Here is a 19,805-nt window from a genome sequence, read left to right as displayed (position 1 = left end):
TTCGTACTGACGCCCCTATTTCCTGGGGCCTGCGTTTCATGCCCGCAGGTGCAGGTAGACAAGCTGACGGTCCCCCTTCTTAGGATCCTTGATCAGCGAGAGTTGGTGTCCTCCGTTTGATCCAGAGATGCTTTAGGTTTTGGTACGATATGTTTGTATACGTATAGGGGTATGACGAGGCTCAATCCCGTCTTTTGTACAGTTGTACATTCTATTAGAGGTCTGTAGACAGCCATGTATAGTTGGATAGTGTGTGGCCTTGTCGTCTTCTAGTTTTGGATATATGGTTGTCAATAGCAGCCTTGTCGGCTCGCCCTACCGTATTCCGCATGTATATGTATATATGTATTTTGGGGCATGTCTTCCTCGCGTATGTTATTCACATGATTCAGCAGTTTATTGACAAATGTTATGCATGATCTACCCTTTTTTTATGTTATGTCTTAGACATATTCTTAGGAGTGTTCGACAGGTAAGACTCGGGCACTCGTCATGGCCCATCGGTTTGGGTCGTGACATAATTAGTTATTCTTATTTGTTTTCTTCACTTTCTAGTATGAGTAACTATATTTTCTCTAGGGTTGACCCAAACCCTAGTGTGTATAACCTTACGGGTAATTTATTTAGTACTTGTTTACGATTGCGTGTTTATTATTTATCCTTGTTTATGCATTATTTTTTGAATTAATGGTTGCAAATATTGATTCAAACCTATTTGATAGGTTCTTACTTGAGAAAGAGGGACTTAGCCTAGGAAACTTGACTAACAAGAAATTGGACTAGTTAAGGCTTTGGCTAGTCTAATTAAAGGGTTTGAACAAGAGATAGGGAAAACCTGACTTGAGCTCATATCAACTGTTTGAATTGATACCCATTTGGACTTGAGAAAGCCAATTTGGGCATAATCACTCTATTACCGAGAGGTATTGAGTGGGTAATTGAGAGTTGAGAGTTATAATACACCCTACTCACTGAAACAAGCATTAACGTAATTTACCCATTAGGTTAGCACCTAGGCGAAGGTTACATCCCTAGGCATTTTCCCATTTTTAAAAAAAAAAAAAATTACTCACGTTCTAGTTTCTTCTACTTAGTTTAATTTTGTTTGTGTTAATTTTAGACTTAGAAAATAAAAACTTTGTGTTGGAAGTGCAACTGAGTTATTTCACGTGCTCTCATCAAGTGTCTACCTTAACACCCCCTATAAACTCCCTGTGGAAATCGACCCCGACTCTTGTTGGGTACTATTCTTCCAACAACCGTTTTCACTCACTATTGAGTGCGGATTGGATGTGGATCAGGCTATACTAACATGTACATTTCATCAAGAGCATGCATGGATAATCAAAACATACAGTCCAGACACATAGAGTGAGCCAAAACAGGAAATATTATAGATTGTCATTATGTACCATATTAAGCCCAAAGGGGCCCAAACCAAAAGACAGGTAAACAAATCTGTCAAACTGCCAATGACACCTAACAACAAAAGAAAAATACAACACTGGTTATAAAGGGGGTGTAGGACAAGGGACTGACCCAGATATACTGGGAACCTAAAAGGATTGAGGACCGGGTTCTTAGGTGGAAGAGGGTTCTCCTTGAATTAGCCCTACAAGCCTGTCGATTCTTGCAGCAGAGGCTTCTTGTTCTTTCTTCTTCTCCTCTTTCAACCTCCTGTTTTCCTCCTTTAATGACGCAATATCTTCTTTCATCTTTTCTTTTTCCTTATTGGCAACAGCCAATTCCTCCAGTAGGTTGGTGACCATACTTTTGCTCTTGGTTCCAGGTGGTCGGGCAAACAATCACATTCCCTCAGGGTCTCCTCATCAAATAAATCTTTCTTTGTACCCCTTTTTAGGACCTCTGAGGGGCACCTTAAAATGTTCAAATACCCTAGTCAACAGGAACCCATAAGGCAAAGCATGAGTACCACGTTCTTGATCAGCAGCCCTTCCCATGTGCTTCAACATCAGAGATAGGAGATTAATTGGTCTATTATAGTCAAGGACCTCCATAACAGCAAAATTTAGGTAGGTTTTCTCATGTCTCCTTTCAGAACGAGGCAGTAAACATTTTTTCACAAACTTAAAGAGAAGTTTGTGAACCATCTCCATCTCCCCTTTTCCTACCTTCCTAGCAGTCAACTTCTCCCTCATTTCAGTGTACTTTTTGGTCAAGTACATGGGATCATCCTTTTCCCCCCAACTCAGGCCACTCATGCCTCACGTAAGTATCAAAAACCTCAGTTGGAACATTCAAAATCTCACCTAGTATTTTTGCATCAAGAACCAGGTTCACTTCTCTAACTTTAATACTCACTTGGTCATTCTCCAGCAATTTGAAATTCATGTAAAAATGAAGCATTGCTTCACCATACATGATTGGTAATGAGAATAAGAACAGATGAGTCCACCCATGGACTTTCATCTTCTCTAGTAGTTCCTTTATCCCAAACATAGTCATCATAGCAGGATCTATCACTCTCCCTTTCAGCATCATTAGCCCAGCAAACCACTCCTCTCTACCAACGATGGCAATTTTCCTCTGAGTCTCTTTCCTTCTTTTGGAACTGGTTCCTTTCCCTTTAATCATTAGAGACTGCAATTTTCGTTTCTTGGCACATTTTCCTTTGGGAGTGGCTGCAGAAGATTCAGCCTTCTTCTTTCCCTTTCCTTGAAGAGGAAGCTCTTCCTCCTCTTCTTCATCTTCCTCATCTCCACTCACTAAATTCACCTCTTCAACATCAGAGTCATCAATCAGTATGAACCCTTGTCTTTCTTTTTTCTTTCTCTTATTCTCTTCCATGGCTTTCTCAAAAGTTGCTTTGTTTTTTCCTCTAGTCACAGGTTTTCTTCCCCCTAAGTTCACAGCTTCCGGAGGCAGAACTACTTTTTTTGTCACAGCCTTGACCCTCGTGGGAGCAGACTTTTCTTCAACTTGTCGTTTATCCCTCAATCAGGCAATGAGATTCACCAGAGCTTCATCATCACTGTCCTTACTGTCCTTCCTTTCAACTTCTGCTTCTTCAGCCTTTTCCTCTTCTTCCTCATTATCAGTCCAATCAAGAGACTCAAGTTTTTTAGGCTCATCATTTAAAGAAATCGGTTCTAGAACCGGAGTAGCCTCTTGCTCAGTAACAACTTCCATAGCAAGTTCTCCCTCACCAGCAGCAGAAGAACCTAGTTGTTATCTAGGGGCTTCTGGTGCGCCTATTGTCTTCCCATATTTTCCTACTTATTCTTCATGTATCTTCTTGCTTAAACCCTCAACAAGATTTTCACCCTCCTTTACTGTAATCACCTCACTCTCCACCATTATTTTACTTTCATGCTCATCTCTTTCCAAAGTACCCATCTTCTAAGTAGTGGTTGTATCTGCCTATTCTTCACCAACCTCCTTCACATAATCATTTTTTTCTTTTCCCTTAGTTAGTGGCTCCTCCACAACTTTTTTCTCACTTTCAGGTCCTTCACTATCTTCTTCTTCAGAATAGTTGACTATCCCAGTGACGAGCTTTGGGGTTTTGATGGGGAGGGTGGTTCTTGGATGGATTGGGATTGTAAGGTTGTGGAGATAGGTGCAGTAAGGTTGGGGTTTGTAGTTTCAATGCTTTCATACAGGACTCTGCTTGGTGAGGTTTCCATGATAATGCAGTTGTATGGTTTTCTCAGGACGATGGAGTTAGGGTTCAGAAATTTGTGTTGAATTTTTCGGGATTTTGATCAAAATAAGGATAATGAAAATAGAAAAGGAATATATAGGGAGAGATTGAAAGTTTGATGGCTTTAATTTTTCTTTTTAATTGTTCCTAATCCGGCTCTAGTTGGGAGAAAGGGGTAACCGTCAAAAAACTTAAATTTTGAAATGTGGCGATTTGAGTGAGTTAATTGAGCGGCAGAGACGTGTGTAGGTGTTTTAGGGAGCTGGTCCTGATTGCATGCGGACTAGAGCTAATCATGATTACCCTCTGATTTGACAGTTTTGGAACTTGATCCACTAATTATTTTCTGGATTTAAGAGACTGATTGACAAAAATGGGTGGGAACCTGGTTTAATGACATGACAGTCTAACGATTAAGCACAATAATCAATTGGAAAGGGGGTACATACCTGGATGTCAAACAACCAGGTTCTTTGACTTGTTTCCTCAATGTTGGCAGTGATACATTTTCTAGTCCAGACTTTTGTCTTCAAATTACACATCCATGCTCGCCCTAGAGTCCATGTCATGCATGCATATCTGTTACAATATAAGACTGAATTAGACATTTGTCAACACATTTACTTACTGAACACATTATTTATTCATATCCAGCCATTGAGGGAAGTCAAGAGTGTCTTAATCCATTTTGATTAAATCAAGCTCCAAGCGGTTCCTTTCAAAGTGATCCCTGCTCAAAGCTTTGGTGAATATGTCGGCAATTTGATCTTCAGTTTTGCAAAACTCCATAGCTATGTTCCCTTTTTAAACATTGTCTCTCAAGAAGTGGTGCCTCACATCAATATGTTTGGTTCTCTTGTGGTGGACCGGGTTCTTGGCTATATTTGTTGCAGTTGTATTGTCACAAAATATGGGCACCTTTTCAATCATCATTCCATAATCTTCCAGTTTTTGCTTGATCCATAGCAGCTGACAGCATGATGCAGCAGCTACATACTCAGCTTCAGTTGTTGATAAGTCTACAAAATTTTGTTTCTTGGATGCCCATGAAATTATACATGATCCAAGAAAGTGAGCCATTTTAGATGTACTTTTCCTTTCCACTAGGTATCCAGCGTAGTCAAAAGCTGCATAACCAACCAATTCAAAGGAGTCTCTTGTTGGATACTAAAGAACCAGATCTTGAGTGCGCTTGAGATATCTTAGAATTCTTTTAGCATCCTTTAAATGTGATTCTTTTGGACTAGATTGGAACCTTGCACCCAGCCCCACACTGTACACAATGTCAGGTTAACTTGCTGTCAAGTAGAGCAGAGAAACTATCATACCTCTGTACTCATTTTCATCAACAGGAGTACCGAATTCATCCACATCCAATCTAATTGCAGTAGCAATAGGAGTATCAATTGTTTTAGCATTTTCCATATCAAACCTTTTAAGCAACCCCTTGATGTACTTTTGTTGGTGTATCATAGTTCCTTTCTCTGTCTGCTTAACTTGAAGTCCAAGGAAGAAATTTAACTCTCCCATCATGCTGATTTCAGATTCACTTCACATAAGTACAGAAAACCCATTGCAAAGAGATTCACTTGTGGCTCCAAAGATGATGTCATCAACATATATTGGCACTATTAGTAGGTTTCTACCATTCTTTAACAGGAAAAATGTGTGATCAATTCTTTCTCTTGAGAACCCATTCTCAGGAGAAATTTTGATAGTCTTTCATATTATGCTCTTGGAGCCTGTTTTAACCCATATAGTGCCTTGTCCAACTTGTACACATGGTTTAAAAACTCATGACTTTCAAAATCTGGAGGTTGTCTAACAAACACTTCTTCCCTCAAAAATCCATTTAGGAAAGCACTCTTGACATCCATTTGATACAGCTTGAAACCCTTGTATGAAGCAAGCGCAACAAGCATTCGAATTGCCTCCATCTTGGCCACAGGAGCAAATATTTCATCGTAGTCAATTCCTTTTTCTGGATTATAACCCTGTATAACCAATCTTGCTTTATATCTGGTAATATTTCCTTGATCATCTAGCTTGTTCCTGAACACCCACCTTGTTACAATAATTGTTCTGTCTTTTGGGCTAGGAACCAAGTGCCAAACTTTATTTATTTCAAACTAGTTAGTTCCTCCTGCATGGCCACTATCTAGTATGTATCTCCAAGAGCCTCTTTAATGTTCTTAGGCTCTACCATGGATATGTATGCCGAGAAGGCAATCATGTTCCTAAATTTTGACCTTGTTACCATTTCGGAGTCAACTAGGGTAAGCACTTTTGTCAAAGGATGAGAGCTTCGATATTTCCATCCCCTGGCTTGAGATATTTGATTCCCAGTATTTTCTTCATGCTCAGTAGTGGTAGCATGTGCTACAAATTCACATCGATTCTCTTCTGTTGTTCCCCGTTCTTTGTGATACCTCTTGAACCATTTCCAAAGGACCTAGTTCCTGCCTTACAACAGCTTCTAGTACTTAATGGTTTGTTTTCTCCTCATGACTTTTAGCTGAGTCAAACTCACCATCATCAACAACCTGTGTATCTTTCTCAACCAAAACGTTAGATTCATCAAAGATTACATGTATACTTTCTTCAACATATTTTGTTCTTTTGTTATACACATTATAGGCCTTACTTTGTGTGAGTAACCCATGAAGATACCTTCATCACTCTTAGTATCAAAAGTTCCTAGAGCCTCTTTCCCATTATTGTGTAAAACACTTGCTTTTAAAGGCACTTAGGTGGGTTACATTTAGTTTTCTACCTTTTAGTAACTCATTGGGGGTCTTCTCAATTATTGGCCTAATCATAAATCTATTTATAATGTAACATGCAGTGTTCATAGTTTCAGTCCCGAAGGTCTTAGAAAGACCACTACTAATTAGCATGGTTCAGGCCATGTCCTCTAGAGTTCTATTTTTCATTTCAACAATACCATTTTGTTGTGGGGTTCTAGGGGCAGAGAAATTATTATCAATGCCATTTTCATTGCAGAATTCAAGGAAGTTAGCATTTTCAAATTCATTTCCATGGTTAGATCTAATGCTAGTTACATGACTATTCATCTTTCTTTGCAGCTTCTTCACAAAAGTTACAAACATATCGAAAGCTTCATTTTTAGCTGCAAGAAATATAGTCCATGTAAATCTATAATAATCATCAATAATTACAAACGCATGCCTCTTACCTCCTCTACTTTGGAACCCTCATTGGTCCACATAAGTCCATGTGAAGTAATTTTAAAAGTCTAAAGGTGCTTACTACCTTTTTAGATTTGAATATAGAGCTGACATGCTTACCTTTTACACATACATCACAAACTTTATCTTCCTTGAATTTTGACTTGGGAAACCCCAGGACCAGTTCCTTGGTAATTAGCTTGTTCGGCATAGAGAAGCTAACATGCCCTGGTCTTTTGTGCCATAGTAAGGAATCAGTTTCTAGTGCACTAAGGCATGAAAGTTTATTTTCAGGTGCAGACATGATATCAACTTTGTAAACATTCTTATGCCTTTTTTCTTTGAGAAACAGTTTTCCAAAGTTTTCATTTGACACTAAACAGCTTTTGGAAGTAAAAAGAACCTGGTGTCCTTTGCCACATATATGAGATACACTTAGCAAACTGTGCTTTAAACCTTTGACATATTACACATTGTCTATAGCATGAGAGTGGAACTTACCAACCTTACCTATGCCGATTATGTTTCTATTTTTTGCCATTATCAAAGTCTACACTCTCTCCTTCATAGGCTCTTAGTGAGAGATAATTATTTTTGTTTTTGGTCATGAGGCGGGAGCAAGCACTGTCAGCATACTACCAATTCTTTCTTCCCCTCACCTTAGCCTGCAAAAATATTCATGTGTTAGGTTTAGAAACTCATACTAGCTTGGGTCCCTTTCTTTGAGTAAAAGGATGAATGACATTCTTTTCAGTCCATCCGGGCAGTTTATTATCATTCTGAGAAGGACTAGGTTTCATTAATTTTCTTTTCTCAACATATGCAACATTTTTTAGGCTTACTTTGATTTTGGATGGGCATGTTTCCTTGAAGTGTCCATTATTTCCGTAGTGAGTGCATAGACGATTATCAGGAATGTCTACATACTTATTATGATGATTGTAAGGTGTTTTAACCTTGGTGTGTTCAAGACCTTTTTTATTGATACTGTGGTTTTTATGCAGCTTGAACATTATCTGGGAAGACCTGGTCTAATTTAAGTTCTTTTCTAATTCAAACTTGTCCTTAACTAGGCTTTCTTGAAGTATCCTAGCCTTTTCAGATTCAGCTAGAAGTTTGTTATTGGTTTCTTTCGGTTCACTTTCTAGTTTCTCCTGAATGTCAATGGCTGGCTCCTTTTCTTTATTTGGTGCACTAAGTAATCTATTATTTTCAATTTCTAAGGCAGCCTTTTCATCTTCTAGCATAAGAATCTTGTCCTTGAGATCTACTACAATGACCTCAAGATCTTCTTTACTTACTTTTAGATCTTTGTGTTCAAGTCTAACTGATGCATATTCAGTTGTCAGTTGCTCATTTTCATCAGAGATCTTTTGATATGCATCAATTAAAGCAGCTGATAGAGAAATCAGTTTCTTTTTGGAGTATGTATGAATTTTTTCTTTGATGTCTTGAAAGCTTACCTCAAGTTCTTCTTTCTCATCAGCGTTAAGAGTCTGAATTTGCCATTAATTCCAGGAGATCTTCTGATTCTGAATCACTATGCTCTTTGGCCATTAGTGACTGATCCATCATCATCATATGTTGAGGATGACTGCATGGCAGCCATTGCCTTTTTTATAATTTTGTCCATTGCCTTGTTAGTCATTCTTCGTCCTGGAACCTGGTCTTTACTCTGCTGCCTTCCCTTATTAGAATTATTCTTTTTCCACTCAACTTCCTACAGGGGAGAGTCCTTAATGAAGTGATCTTTGTTTCCACACTTGGAGCAACCATTAGCACTATTATTATTGTTGTTTTTCTCTATGGTCTTTGGTTTTGATGAGCTACCCTTTTTCAAGAAACCACCTTTCCTTATTGATCTTTAAAAGCATCGAGTCAGCAATGCCATATCATCTTCTTCGGTGTCCTGTTTGTGGGTTGTTTTAAGAACTAGGTTCTTGGTCTTGCAAGGTTCGGGAACTTGTCGATCCAGCCGTTCCTGAGTTTCCAGATTTCCAATCAGATCATAAAGAGTCATTGTATTTAGATTCCTTGCTTCAATAATTGCATTTACTTTGTTGTCCCATAAGGAAGGTACTATGCTCAGAATTTTCCTCATAATTTTGTTGCGGGGAATCACTTCTCCAAGAGATATTAATTCTTTGATAATGGCAGTGAGCCTGGTATGCATCTCCAAGATAGTTTCCCCTCTTTCATCTTCAACTGTTCATATTGCCTAGTTAGCATGTCAATCTTTGCTGCTTCACTTGAGAAGTACCTTCATGAACACACTGCAGGACATCCCATATAGCTTTTGCATCTCTGCGGGCAGATATTCCATTGTATTCATCAGGGCCAGTTCCACAGTTTAAGATTTTCTTAGCTTTGGTATTCTTTTGAACTCCTTTCACATCTTCCTCAGAGTATTTTTCTCTTGGCTTTGGTCCATTAGGGACACCCTTGTCATCAAACATCATTGGATTTTTGGTCCCTTCTCAACAATATCCCAGAGTTTCAGGTCTTCTCCTTCCAGGAAATCACGCATCCTTTCCTTCCACCATCCATAGTATTTTTCATTGAACAGTGGTGGCCTAACGGTTGATTGTCCTTCTTGAGCATCTGATGGTGCAGTCATTGTAGATCCTTTCAATGTGTTACCTTCTTATGAAATAACTCGCTTTGATACCAATTGTTATTTTAGACTACACTTAGACACAAGAAGGGGGGATGAATTGTGTCTTGCTTGATTTTCGCATTTTCAAAGAACTTGGTTCTTTGAACTCTTTTAGCACTCTCAAACAAGAACTTTTGCAGAAAAGTAATTAACACGGAGATTTTTACGTGGAAAACCTCCTTACTCAAGGGAGTAAAAACCACGACCTACCCAGTAGAATTTTCTCCAAATCTTCACTAACTTCAAAGAGCAACTTTAGGTTACAAACTCAATAACCAAGGGAACTACCTCTAGTACCTTGACCCCTACAATCAACCCAATTGTAGCAACCCCTTTCTAAATTAACTCTAGCTTAGAAAGTGTAATACAACAAAGTCTTAATAATAATCTATTACAAAACTTCTATGAAAGCAAATAGGTTACAACTCAGAACATAAAACTCAACCTAACAACTAAAGAACTTGAGAAGCTTCTTCTTCAAGAGCATGTTCTTCAGTTGATCGAGTTGCATCTTTAAAAGTACCTTGTTGCTTTGATTTTCTATTGTCAGAAGTATTCTCATGATTTATCTCAATAGCAGTAATCTTGAATTACGGCAAAAGGTCTTCTTTTATAGACGCAAGGTTGGCCATATTCCCTCTTCAATTAATGCTCCAAAACCTACAATATTTTGGTTAAAGAAATCCTTTCTCGTTTAGATTAGGTTTCCTTATTGGACTCCAACTTGCATCCTTCTTGCTTCCCAAGTAATTTTCATATACGCATATTCTTGTTACTCCCTCCATTTCAAATTAGATGAGGTACTTTTCTTTTTAGTCTGTTCCAAAATAAATGACACATTTCTAAATTTGAAAATAATTCAACTTTAAACTCTTCATTTTACCCATTTTACCATTAATGAGAAACTTTTATAACCACACAAATGCCGAGGCCCCACAAAGCTTTTACCCCTTAAGCTTTTAAGACCACAAGTTTTAAAAGTCTTCTTCTTTTTTCTTAAGCTCCGTGCCGACTCAAACTACCTCATCTAAATTGAAACGAAGGGAGTTTACACAAAATCCTCCAACCGCATATTCCTTTTTGGACACTGACAGGATCTTCTAGAAATTCTTTCTTGTATGGGAAAGCTGGTCTTCCGCATCTGACTTGGTGACTTCAGCTAGCCAGTTGTAAACCTGGTTCTTTTGACATTCAACATTCTTACTTTGTCACATCTTCAAAATAGTCTTGCATGCACCAGACTAGACCCTGAAATCTTGTTCTTATCACAGTTTGTTAATCATCAAAACACAGTACTTTCTCAGTTCAACAGATGATAATACCAACGACTACAAACTGAAGAGGATCATATAATTGAAGAAACATCACAGAAGTTGAAACAAGCTAATGTCAGCATTACTCACTGTTTTAGGGAGGCTAATCATGCGGCGGATTAACTTAGGAAAGAAGGCAAATAATAGCACTAAAGCTTCTCTATATTTATCAGCCCGACAACTTCCAAGAGGTGTCATAGGTTCTACCAACTGGATATATGGCAAATGCCAAGCATAAGTTCAAGATTTGACAAGGCCAACATCATTGTTAGCTAAATATATGTCTTTTGTTCACAGGGTTAGGTTGTATTTTTGCCCCTCTCCTACGCTGCTTTGGAAGGATAAAATATCTTATCCTTGTGTTGTATTTTGGAGGTAAGGTGTCCCCCTCTTTTACTCTTCTTCCAATTAATACAACCCCAAGTACATCTGGGAAATTATATATATAGAATACAAAATAAACCAATTAACTTTGATTCCTCAAATAGCTGATACTAATTACCTGCTGCTAAAGTAACAAATCTCCTTAAATTCCTTCTCCCAAGTTTAATTCAAGTTAAGGGACGAATTAATTTGATAAAGATCTCTCCCGAGTATTCGACTGAGAGCTTGACCGTCATGATTCATATATCAATATATTCTAATTAAGGTTGTTATTGCATATCCATTGAGTAGAGTGACTGCAAAATTTATAGCCATATTACTGTGTTTGTTACCCATAAGGTTTATTAGACTAAAACATCAGGGCCAAGTGAAACAGAGTAGCACGAAGAGAATGGCGAAAAGCAAAGGAGTACTCTGATGTGTTCAGTTTGTATGACAGTCGACGAATTTCATCCATTAGGGATCTAAGGGTAAAATAATTTTGAATCAAGAGATTACTGGTTTTGCCTGCTTTGCTTCAATTAGACCAAGGCGTTAGAACTTTACCCCAATATGGAACTTGATTTATAGTCTTTGTCCAATGCTGGTATAGGACACTGGGCAAGAAACCCAAAAAAGAAAAGTTAGCCTTGACACTACATGACGAATAGCATCAGCAAGAAATATAGGCGTTCTTGATTTTGTGGGCATGAACTTTCCAGATTTCACTGGTCATTGTCTTACATCAGAATAACTATTATAACTCATAGATTCATCCAACAACGACTAAAGATTTTACAGTCATTGTAAAACCCAGTTAATATGTGTTCCACTTGCAGATGTGGTGCAACCCCCCAGAGTGAGATAAACAAGAGGAATTATACAATCGTTTCAAGTGCTATCATCACAACAGCCCCCCACGACCAGAAAATAGAGGGGATCGAGAACAAAACAAAAATCTAACCGCAATAACCTGTACAAAGATGTATGGCAGTATTCTTATCTTATAAAAAGCCAAAGGAGCAAAACATGTTAGTCACTCGTTCCATCCATAACTCATGTTGTCAAGATCGCTAAAAAAACCATTTTCAGTGAGCTCCTGTGTTATATCTGGAACCACTTCATCTGATTGATGAATACTAGGGTGAGAATCTGGAGCTTTCTCGCTGAAACTACAGTTGCCAGCACCAACAGATGATTCACGACTAGAAGCCGCTTTGAAACTGTTACTTCTGCAGGGGGTGGGTCCTGTAGAGCTTGGCTCATTTGTAGTGGTTGCACAACTATTGTTTCCAAAACCAAGCCCTTCCCTAGAAGCATTACCATCTGACCTCTGCCCAGCTCCACCGCTATTAGTATTCATATCCTGGAGGAGTCGCTGCATCATTTGCTGCTGCAAGGCCTGAGGATGATTTTGTTGGAGTTGCTGTAAGCCATTACTATTCAGTAATCTCTGCTGTGGCTGCAGTTGTTCCTGCACATTGCTACTTGACAAGCCAGTAATAGGTAAGTTCAACAAGATTCCTGGCAATACACCATTTGGCCCTTGCAACAATGTAGATCGAGAGTGATTTAAATTACTGAAAGAAGCAGCCTCTTGTCGAACTGACATTGGGTTTGAATTGGTCGAGTTCTGCCGCATAAGCATATTATGGTAGTTTGTCAGTGCAGGAGCAGCTTGTGCGGAGCCACTTAAAGTTCTCCGACCAGCCATGTGCTGATTATTGTTTATCTGGCCATTAAGCCCCGGATGCAATGTGATAAGCTTGTTCAGTGCACTGTGATCAGTTGGCACCTGAAGCTTAGCTGCAGTAACATGCCGTGGAAAGTTCTTTAAGCCCTCTGCAAAATGAATGTTGGCATAGTCAATTTTCTTCCCATATGGGAAAAATAACTCCATGAATTACAAATCTATCATATATATCATAACAGTTCGAGTAATGGAAAATTACCAATTGGCCCAACTTTATGATCTCTGCAAAAGTCCATTAAGTCCTTCATACTGTTCACAACCTCAGCTATCTGAACGTCAAATCACATCAGCACCAAATTAATGAGCCAATACTCTTTTAATTTATGGAAAAGTGGAGGAGAATTCTCCCTCCCATTTTAAAGTCAATGTATTCAAACTACCTGTAAGCACCTCATATGCCTTTTGGAGAATCCCAAATCATTAAGTGACTGCATCTCCAAACTCCTGGCAAGCTGACGTCCGGCTGAGACGACCCTAAAGTGAATAAACTTCAATATCAGACAGTGTGATGTAGAATTGTAGTTTGAACCAATTGCATCAAGTGGAGAGAACATAAACTCCACCAGTAGCGAACAATACATGGTCAGATATTTGCAAAATGCCAATCCCCCAAGCAAAAACTGCTTTAGCCACTAGGCACCGTGGGATTGAAAAAGAGACTTCACGAAAGCAAACAATCATCCAACATGTCTCATATACGAACCAAGCATTCTCCTTAAAACCAAATAAACTTTTTTAATGGATATGCTTCAAATTTAGCAGCACAACAAACAAAAATGAAGAAACGTACTGTAAGGGTGCGCCACAAAAGATATCAAAGGAGCAATTTAGGACAGAGAGTAAAGACAAATAAGTGAGAGTACTCTACACAAGTAAAAGATGCCACTCACAGGAAAAAGCGGAACCCAATACGAGATTAGAACATATACCAATAGATCAAGCAACGTGAATGAGAAATAAGAGGAGTAACATCATCAGTAACTTCAGCAACTTGTTACTCACATGTTGCTGTTTTCTTGGATGTCCTGATGAGAAACTCCATTAGACCCACTTTCAGTTAATGTAGTCAGGCATTTCTGAGCAACCTGCAGTAACTGATTTACCTGCAGACAAGAATGCCATATGAAGACAAGTGGCAAATATGAAATGGTTGCTCACTCATTGTATGCTCAAACAGTTAATTTACGAGAGACTAAAGATCAAAGTTGAGAAGGAAATTTTCTTAAAGTTGCGTAAGTTTAAGTGGCAGTATATAGATCAATTAAAAACTTCCTATTTCCTTTCTGCAGACAAAATGTCCAGATCCTCCAACGGAGAAGGGTGGACACTAGCTGCCCCAATAAGAAGTCAATTTGAAACTTCCCATTTCCATTCTGCAGCAAAAATATGTGGAGCCTCCAACAAAGAAGGGTCGCCGCTAGCTTCCCCAGGTGGAAGGAAATAGCAAACTTCCTACCTGCCTTCCTGCCGCGAAAATGAACGTCCAACAAAGAAGGGTTGCTACCAGTTGTCCCATTATATCATACTCAACAGTTACAGAACAAGCAGTTCAATTGACTGCAAACGTTTTACTAGCCAGAGAAAGTCAATTGGAAACTACTTACTTGCATTCTGCAGCCAAAACATCCGGACCTTCCAACAAAGAGGGATGGCCAGGACCTTCCCACAAAGAGGATGGCCATCAGCTATCCCAGTGGAATCAAACTCAACAGCCACAGAAAAAACTTTAACTGAACCATATGTTTTAAATAGTAACTCCTTTAGCTTTCTAGTGGGAAAAACTGCACTAAAGCATCCATGGACATACTTTCCAAAACCTCTAAAATTGGTCACCAAACAGCTATAATCATGTATTCTGAGGAAAAACAAAACAGTTTCTGCAAGCTATAAAATATAGTAAAACATAAAGAAAAGATATTTAGAAACTTATTATAACACGTCAAAAAGGCGTACATAAAAAAAACTAATATGCCAGATAACTATGTTAACACAGTAATATTTCAAATGAGTACATCATGTACTTGGAGGGGAGATTTCCCCGGATAGCAAGAACCAGAATAACTTTTAAGAGCTCATGTACCTGTGGTGCAACTAATCTTCGAGGAAGAAGCTCTTCATGATGCCGTACGCAGAACTCCCATGACAATATCTGGCGAAGACATCAAATCATTAAAAATGACTATTGTAGAGCCACTGATCCCTCGTAAGGCTATTGTATCTTTCTATGTACCTTTAAATCAGAACTGAAAATAATTCGAAGTTGGCCCTCCTGAACCACACGAAGTTGTTCATATACACTTTCCTGAACTGCTTTTGCGCATTCTAGCATCATTAGTCCTGAAGGAAATCTACATTCACGTGGGAAATCCAAAAACAATAGTTCATCAATAACACCACTGCCAAATTTGATTTCATTCAGCCTCGGAAGAGCTTCAAAAGTTGCCTCTGTTAGAAACCACCAAACAAGGAGCAAGTGAGAATGCAAAACAAGTAGTTGGTTATGGAATGAGGAGTCCAAGACTCAACTCATTCCAAAATATGATAATTGGAAACTAAGAGTTGAAGCCATATGCATCATACTCCCACAGAAAGTTCAAGGCTTTTTATGAAACTTATTTCTTCTGCGGGGAAAGGGCGTTTACATTTTTTTTTTTTTTTTTGAGAAAGTAACATATCCAATATATTAATCAAATCATCAGCAGAGTTTTTACTTGAAGCAAAAATTTACATCATGAGAAGACAGAAACAAAAACCAAAACCATAACTCCATGTTCTTCTTATATGGAGCCTAAAACTTACTACCTCCATTTCAATTTATGTGAAATCATTTGACTGGGCACGGAGTTTAAGAAAAGAGAGAAGACTTTTGAACTTGTGGTGTAAAATGAGGCACATATTTTGTGTGGCTGTAAATCATTGCATAGAGATAAACTGTTTCCAAATAAGTCATTCTTTTTGGCACGACCCAAAAAGGAAATAGTTTCACATAAATTGAAACAGAGGGAGTATATGTTTGCATCCAAATCATCATAAAAAATTTTGTAATTCACATTTACAAAACTGTTAACTGAGTAATTAAATCTATATCATTTTCCTTTTTCTTTTTTCTTTTTGCAGAGCCAAAATACCGTATGTGGCACGAGAGGGAAAAAATCCTTTTATTTAGACCTATAGTTTTACTTGCCAATTCAGCAACACTTGTATTACTCTTACAAATTTTAAGTTACTTCCTGCTTCTAGTTTCAAGATGTTTATCAGCTCCAACATATATTCTGGCAACTGAGCTTACAGTGAAAACAGGACAAGTGGACAACCACAGTGTGGCATTATAACACATTTTCCACCTTGAGATGGCCAGCAATGAGACGTTAATGAGCCAGGAATCTCTGTTTTGTATGATATCATATGTTTAAAGTTCACAATCTTCTACTGAACGAAAGATTATCTTCCACCAACATCTCATGCTACACAAAATGCTGTATGAAGAGTATCTTCAGATTTTAGATACAGGTTTCCGCTTAAGTTCCAGGTTCTGTAGAAAAAATTTCATGTGTTACTATTTGACTAGTCACTCAGGCTTGAAAAACTCCATTTTCTTCCTTTCCTTCTATCCTTTTGGGAGTTGTTGGGTTTGGGGGTTGGAGGGTGTGGGGAGTTCCTTTAAAATGATCTGGAAATTTTGAATCTCTAATTTGGAGAACACACTTGTATATCTCATTTTAGGAATTTTATACATTAGTAAAAGTTCATTCATGCATTTTGATGCCACACTTCTACAACTCCATAAGCTGAGATTTCAAATATTTAGTTCTTTCAGGAAATTCTCTCCGTATTATGGGGATAAGTGAAGCTTCAAAAAATTGTTCCATCATAACAGTCATTTGAAGCAGACAAGAATTAACAACTTTTGTCGTGCCTCCCCAAGATTTAAAGTAGACATTACACTATTACAGGGTAGTTATGAAAATATAGTGCGCCACATCAACTTAAATCTTATATTGCATGCACACAAATGTGATGCACATACACTGGACGAACTTCCTCAAGCCCTCCAAGCAAATATTATCAAGTTTGACCCGAAGGATCTCCTACTGTGTAGGTATTCTAAACTCAATTTACCAAGAATACCCTATAAGTTAATTGACACTACTCAAAAGTGATAGACTGAGAGAATCTAGACCATGACATAACAAGCACCAGAGTTTAATCACCTAAACCTACCCATGCTGATGTGTCAACTTTAAATTAATGACTAGCAATCGAAAATGAGATGACCAATTGACCCACTCACCAAATCCTCTTCCAGATTTTGAACTGCAAATATCACAATGCCATTCATCCTGCTGGAAAATATGGAACAAGTGAACATGTTACAACTTGATGCTTGTGAGATTAGTTGAAAAAGGGGTTTGGGGGATGACTGACTTAAGGAAATGGAAAACTATATAGCAACAATGTATCGAGCAAATAGGTGCATATGACATTACAAGTAAGGCATAATAAGTACATATCCTGTCCACATCATTCTCTTTGAACAAAGCACTCAACCCTAACATACACAACTCCATCAGCTAATAGTCAGAAGTCATAGTACCGTCGCTCCTAGACTTAAGAACCCAAATTTTAATTTTCAAAAATTAAGGAAAAATGGTAATAATAATAATAATACCACGGTTGCTTGTGGAAATACACCAATGGAAGGATGCCCAATGCTATCATACAACGACAAGCACCATCTCTTCTTTGCACGTGGGGAATAATATTCAGCTACAAACTTTCTCCAATAGGCAATAGAATTATCCTAACAGAAATTTAACAAATCAAATAAACAAATGAGACACATGAGATTCTTTTAGATGGAGCCTTCTTCATAATCAAAAACAAGTTCACTCACAGGAGGTCGTTGTCGCTGATGGTACAGGTACTGCATTAACCGCCGAGAGCACAAGACACTACCGGAGGGATATTTCATGGCTGATACAGGCTGCACGGCTTGTTGTTGAAGTTGTTGCCTTAACTGCAGCTGTTGCTGCTGCTGCAATAGCTGGGCGCGCTCGACTGGTGACATGGACTGCAAGAGCTGTTGCTGCTGTTGCCTTAACCCCTGCTGCTGGATCAAGGCTTGTAACTGAGGGTTGGGGTTCTGCAGGTGCAAAGGGTCCTTTCTCTGCAATAATTGTACTTGCTGTTGTATATCATCTTGTTTGATGTCTAAACGCGGTTTCTTTTGCATATGGCACAGAGCAACATGATCTTGACGGAAAGATTCAGGAACCCTTGGTTCTTGATTAGACTTTTGCTTAACCACAGAGGATCCATCCATGCCTGATGAACCAGAGATGCTAATATTATTGGAGGAAAACGACATAGGTGACGCAGGCAACCGTATATAGGACTCTGCACTAATGCTGGCACTTCTCTGAAACCGAGGACCTCCTGAAAGTCCTGAATTGGCATCTGTAACCAAAGAACTCGCGTCAAAACTTGGACCTGATCTTTCCACACTATTCAAAACTGTATTACTAACATCCCCAGAAACAGGACCCATGCTCGACTGCGCATTTCCAGGTAAAGAATTTGATTCACTCTCGAAAGATGACCACATGTGTGAATTACCCCCAACTTGAGACTGCCGATCTCCTTGGTAAAAGATACCAGAACTTGAAGTTGAGTGTTCCATCCCTCCAGCCACCCGAGAAGTCACAATTGGATGCACCGTCTCCTGCTGGCAGGGATCCAAGTAGCTCTCCTAAGGTGCAGAAATATGTTTAAGCCTTCTTATGCAAAAAGTTGGAAGCAAATTATCATCCAAACAACCTAAGAAATAGTAGCAAACTATTGAACTACAATTCTTCTTCACCAACCAAATACAGCCCTAAAATGTTCTCTAATTTGACTGTCTGCTATCTAACTTGCAACTGATGAACCCAATTAAGCTAATATGACAAACAATGTGAGGAATGGAAGACTTAAATCTGGTAAACTTCTGAGCAACACTAAAAAAAAAAGGATAGAAGATATCTAATTAGCAGCTATAACAAAACATTTATCAACTAACTAAAGAGCAGACAATAGTCTAAAATCTTCTCTTTCTGACATGTCTATTACCCAACTCACGAATTATGAACCCAATTAAGCAAGTAATTAAAATAAATTAGATACCCAAAAGATAGTAGAATGAAAAACCATTATCAGTCATGTTAAGAGGAGGAAATATAATACAATTATAAACATATAAATAAAAATAGAAGCAATAAAAGAAATTGTATCCCGCATTACAGCTAAATTATTCGGATAATTTAATAAGACACATTAACAGATACCCAAAAGTTGGGATCACTAGGATAATTACTCAATTTATAGAATTATATCAAAAGATCAACAAAAGGAACATAAAAGAAAGAAAAAAGATCAACACTTTATAGCAAAACGGTAAAGTAAAAAATTATACTCCTAGCTAGCTAAAATTTAGAGCACAAAAAAAAATATTGGAAAAAAGAGCTATAAACCTTGTAACAAGCAAGTAGTAGAAGAGATTTCAGCGAGCGACTAAACGTGGGAAAGTTTGATTGAGATTTTATACCCAGCGGGAATTGCTGAGGACAGTGACCGGTTGTAGCCGGTGGGCAACCCCTATGAAACTGGTTGTAACAGGTTGTCATAAGGAGACGTTTCAGTTGAGCTATTGCACGTGGCGTTGTTTTATTCGTTTATCATAGAAATTGGGAACTAAGCTGGGTAAGCATCATAACTGATGTATGTAAACACATTTGATGTTAAGGTTGTTGGATGATTTTGACAGCTCTTGCAACGCAACAACAACAACCTTATAAAATCTCATAAGTGCCGGCATGAGATGGTAAAGTGT

General features: G+C 38.3%; 1 protein-coding gene across 1 annotated transcript; it reads right to left on the bottom strand.

Annotated features, from left to right (window-relative positions):
- Positions 1 to 11,924: 11,924 nt before the first annotated feature.
- LOC109213796 (probable transcriptional regulator SLK2) lies at positions 11,925 to 19,599 on the bottom strand. Its single transcript, XM_019377623.1, has 10 exons — positions 19,447 to 19,599; positions 17,832 to 18,686; positions 17,607 to 17,738; positions 17,229 to 17,277; positions 15,168 to 15,382; positions 15,018 to 15,086; positions 13,940 to 14,040; positions 13,318 to 13,411; positions 13,137 to 13,206; positions 11,925 to 13,026 (listed from the first exon to the last, which is right to left on the bottom strand). Exons 1-10 carry the CDS (start codon positions 19,597 to 19,599, stop codon positions 12,221 to 12,223), a joined length of 2,544 nt encoding a protein of 847 aa, XP_019233168.1. The 3' UTR covers positions 11,925 to 12,220.
- Positions 19,600 to 19,805: the final 206 nt, after the last annotated feature.

Source organism: Nicotiana attenuata, unplaced genomic scaffold (genome assembly GCF_001879085.1).
Source record: "Nicotiana attenuata strain UT unplaced genomic scaffold, NIATTr2, whole genome shotgun sequence".
NCBI classification, from domain to species: domain Eukaryota; kingdom Viridiplantae; phylum Streptophyta; class Magnoliopsida; order Solanales; family Solanaceae; genus Nicotiana; species Nicotiana attenuata.
Note: the sequence above shows the minus strand (reverse complement) of the source record. Positions and strands in the feature narration are given on the sequence as shown.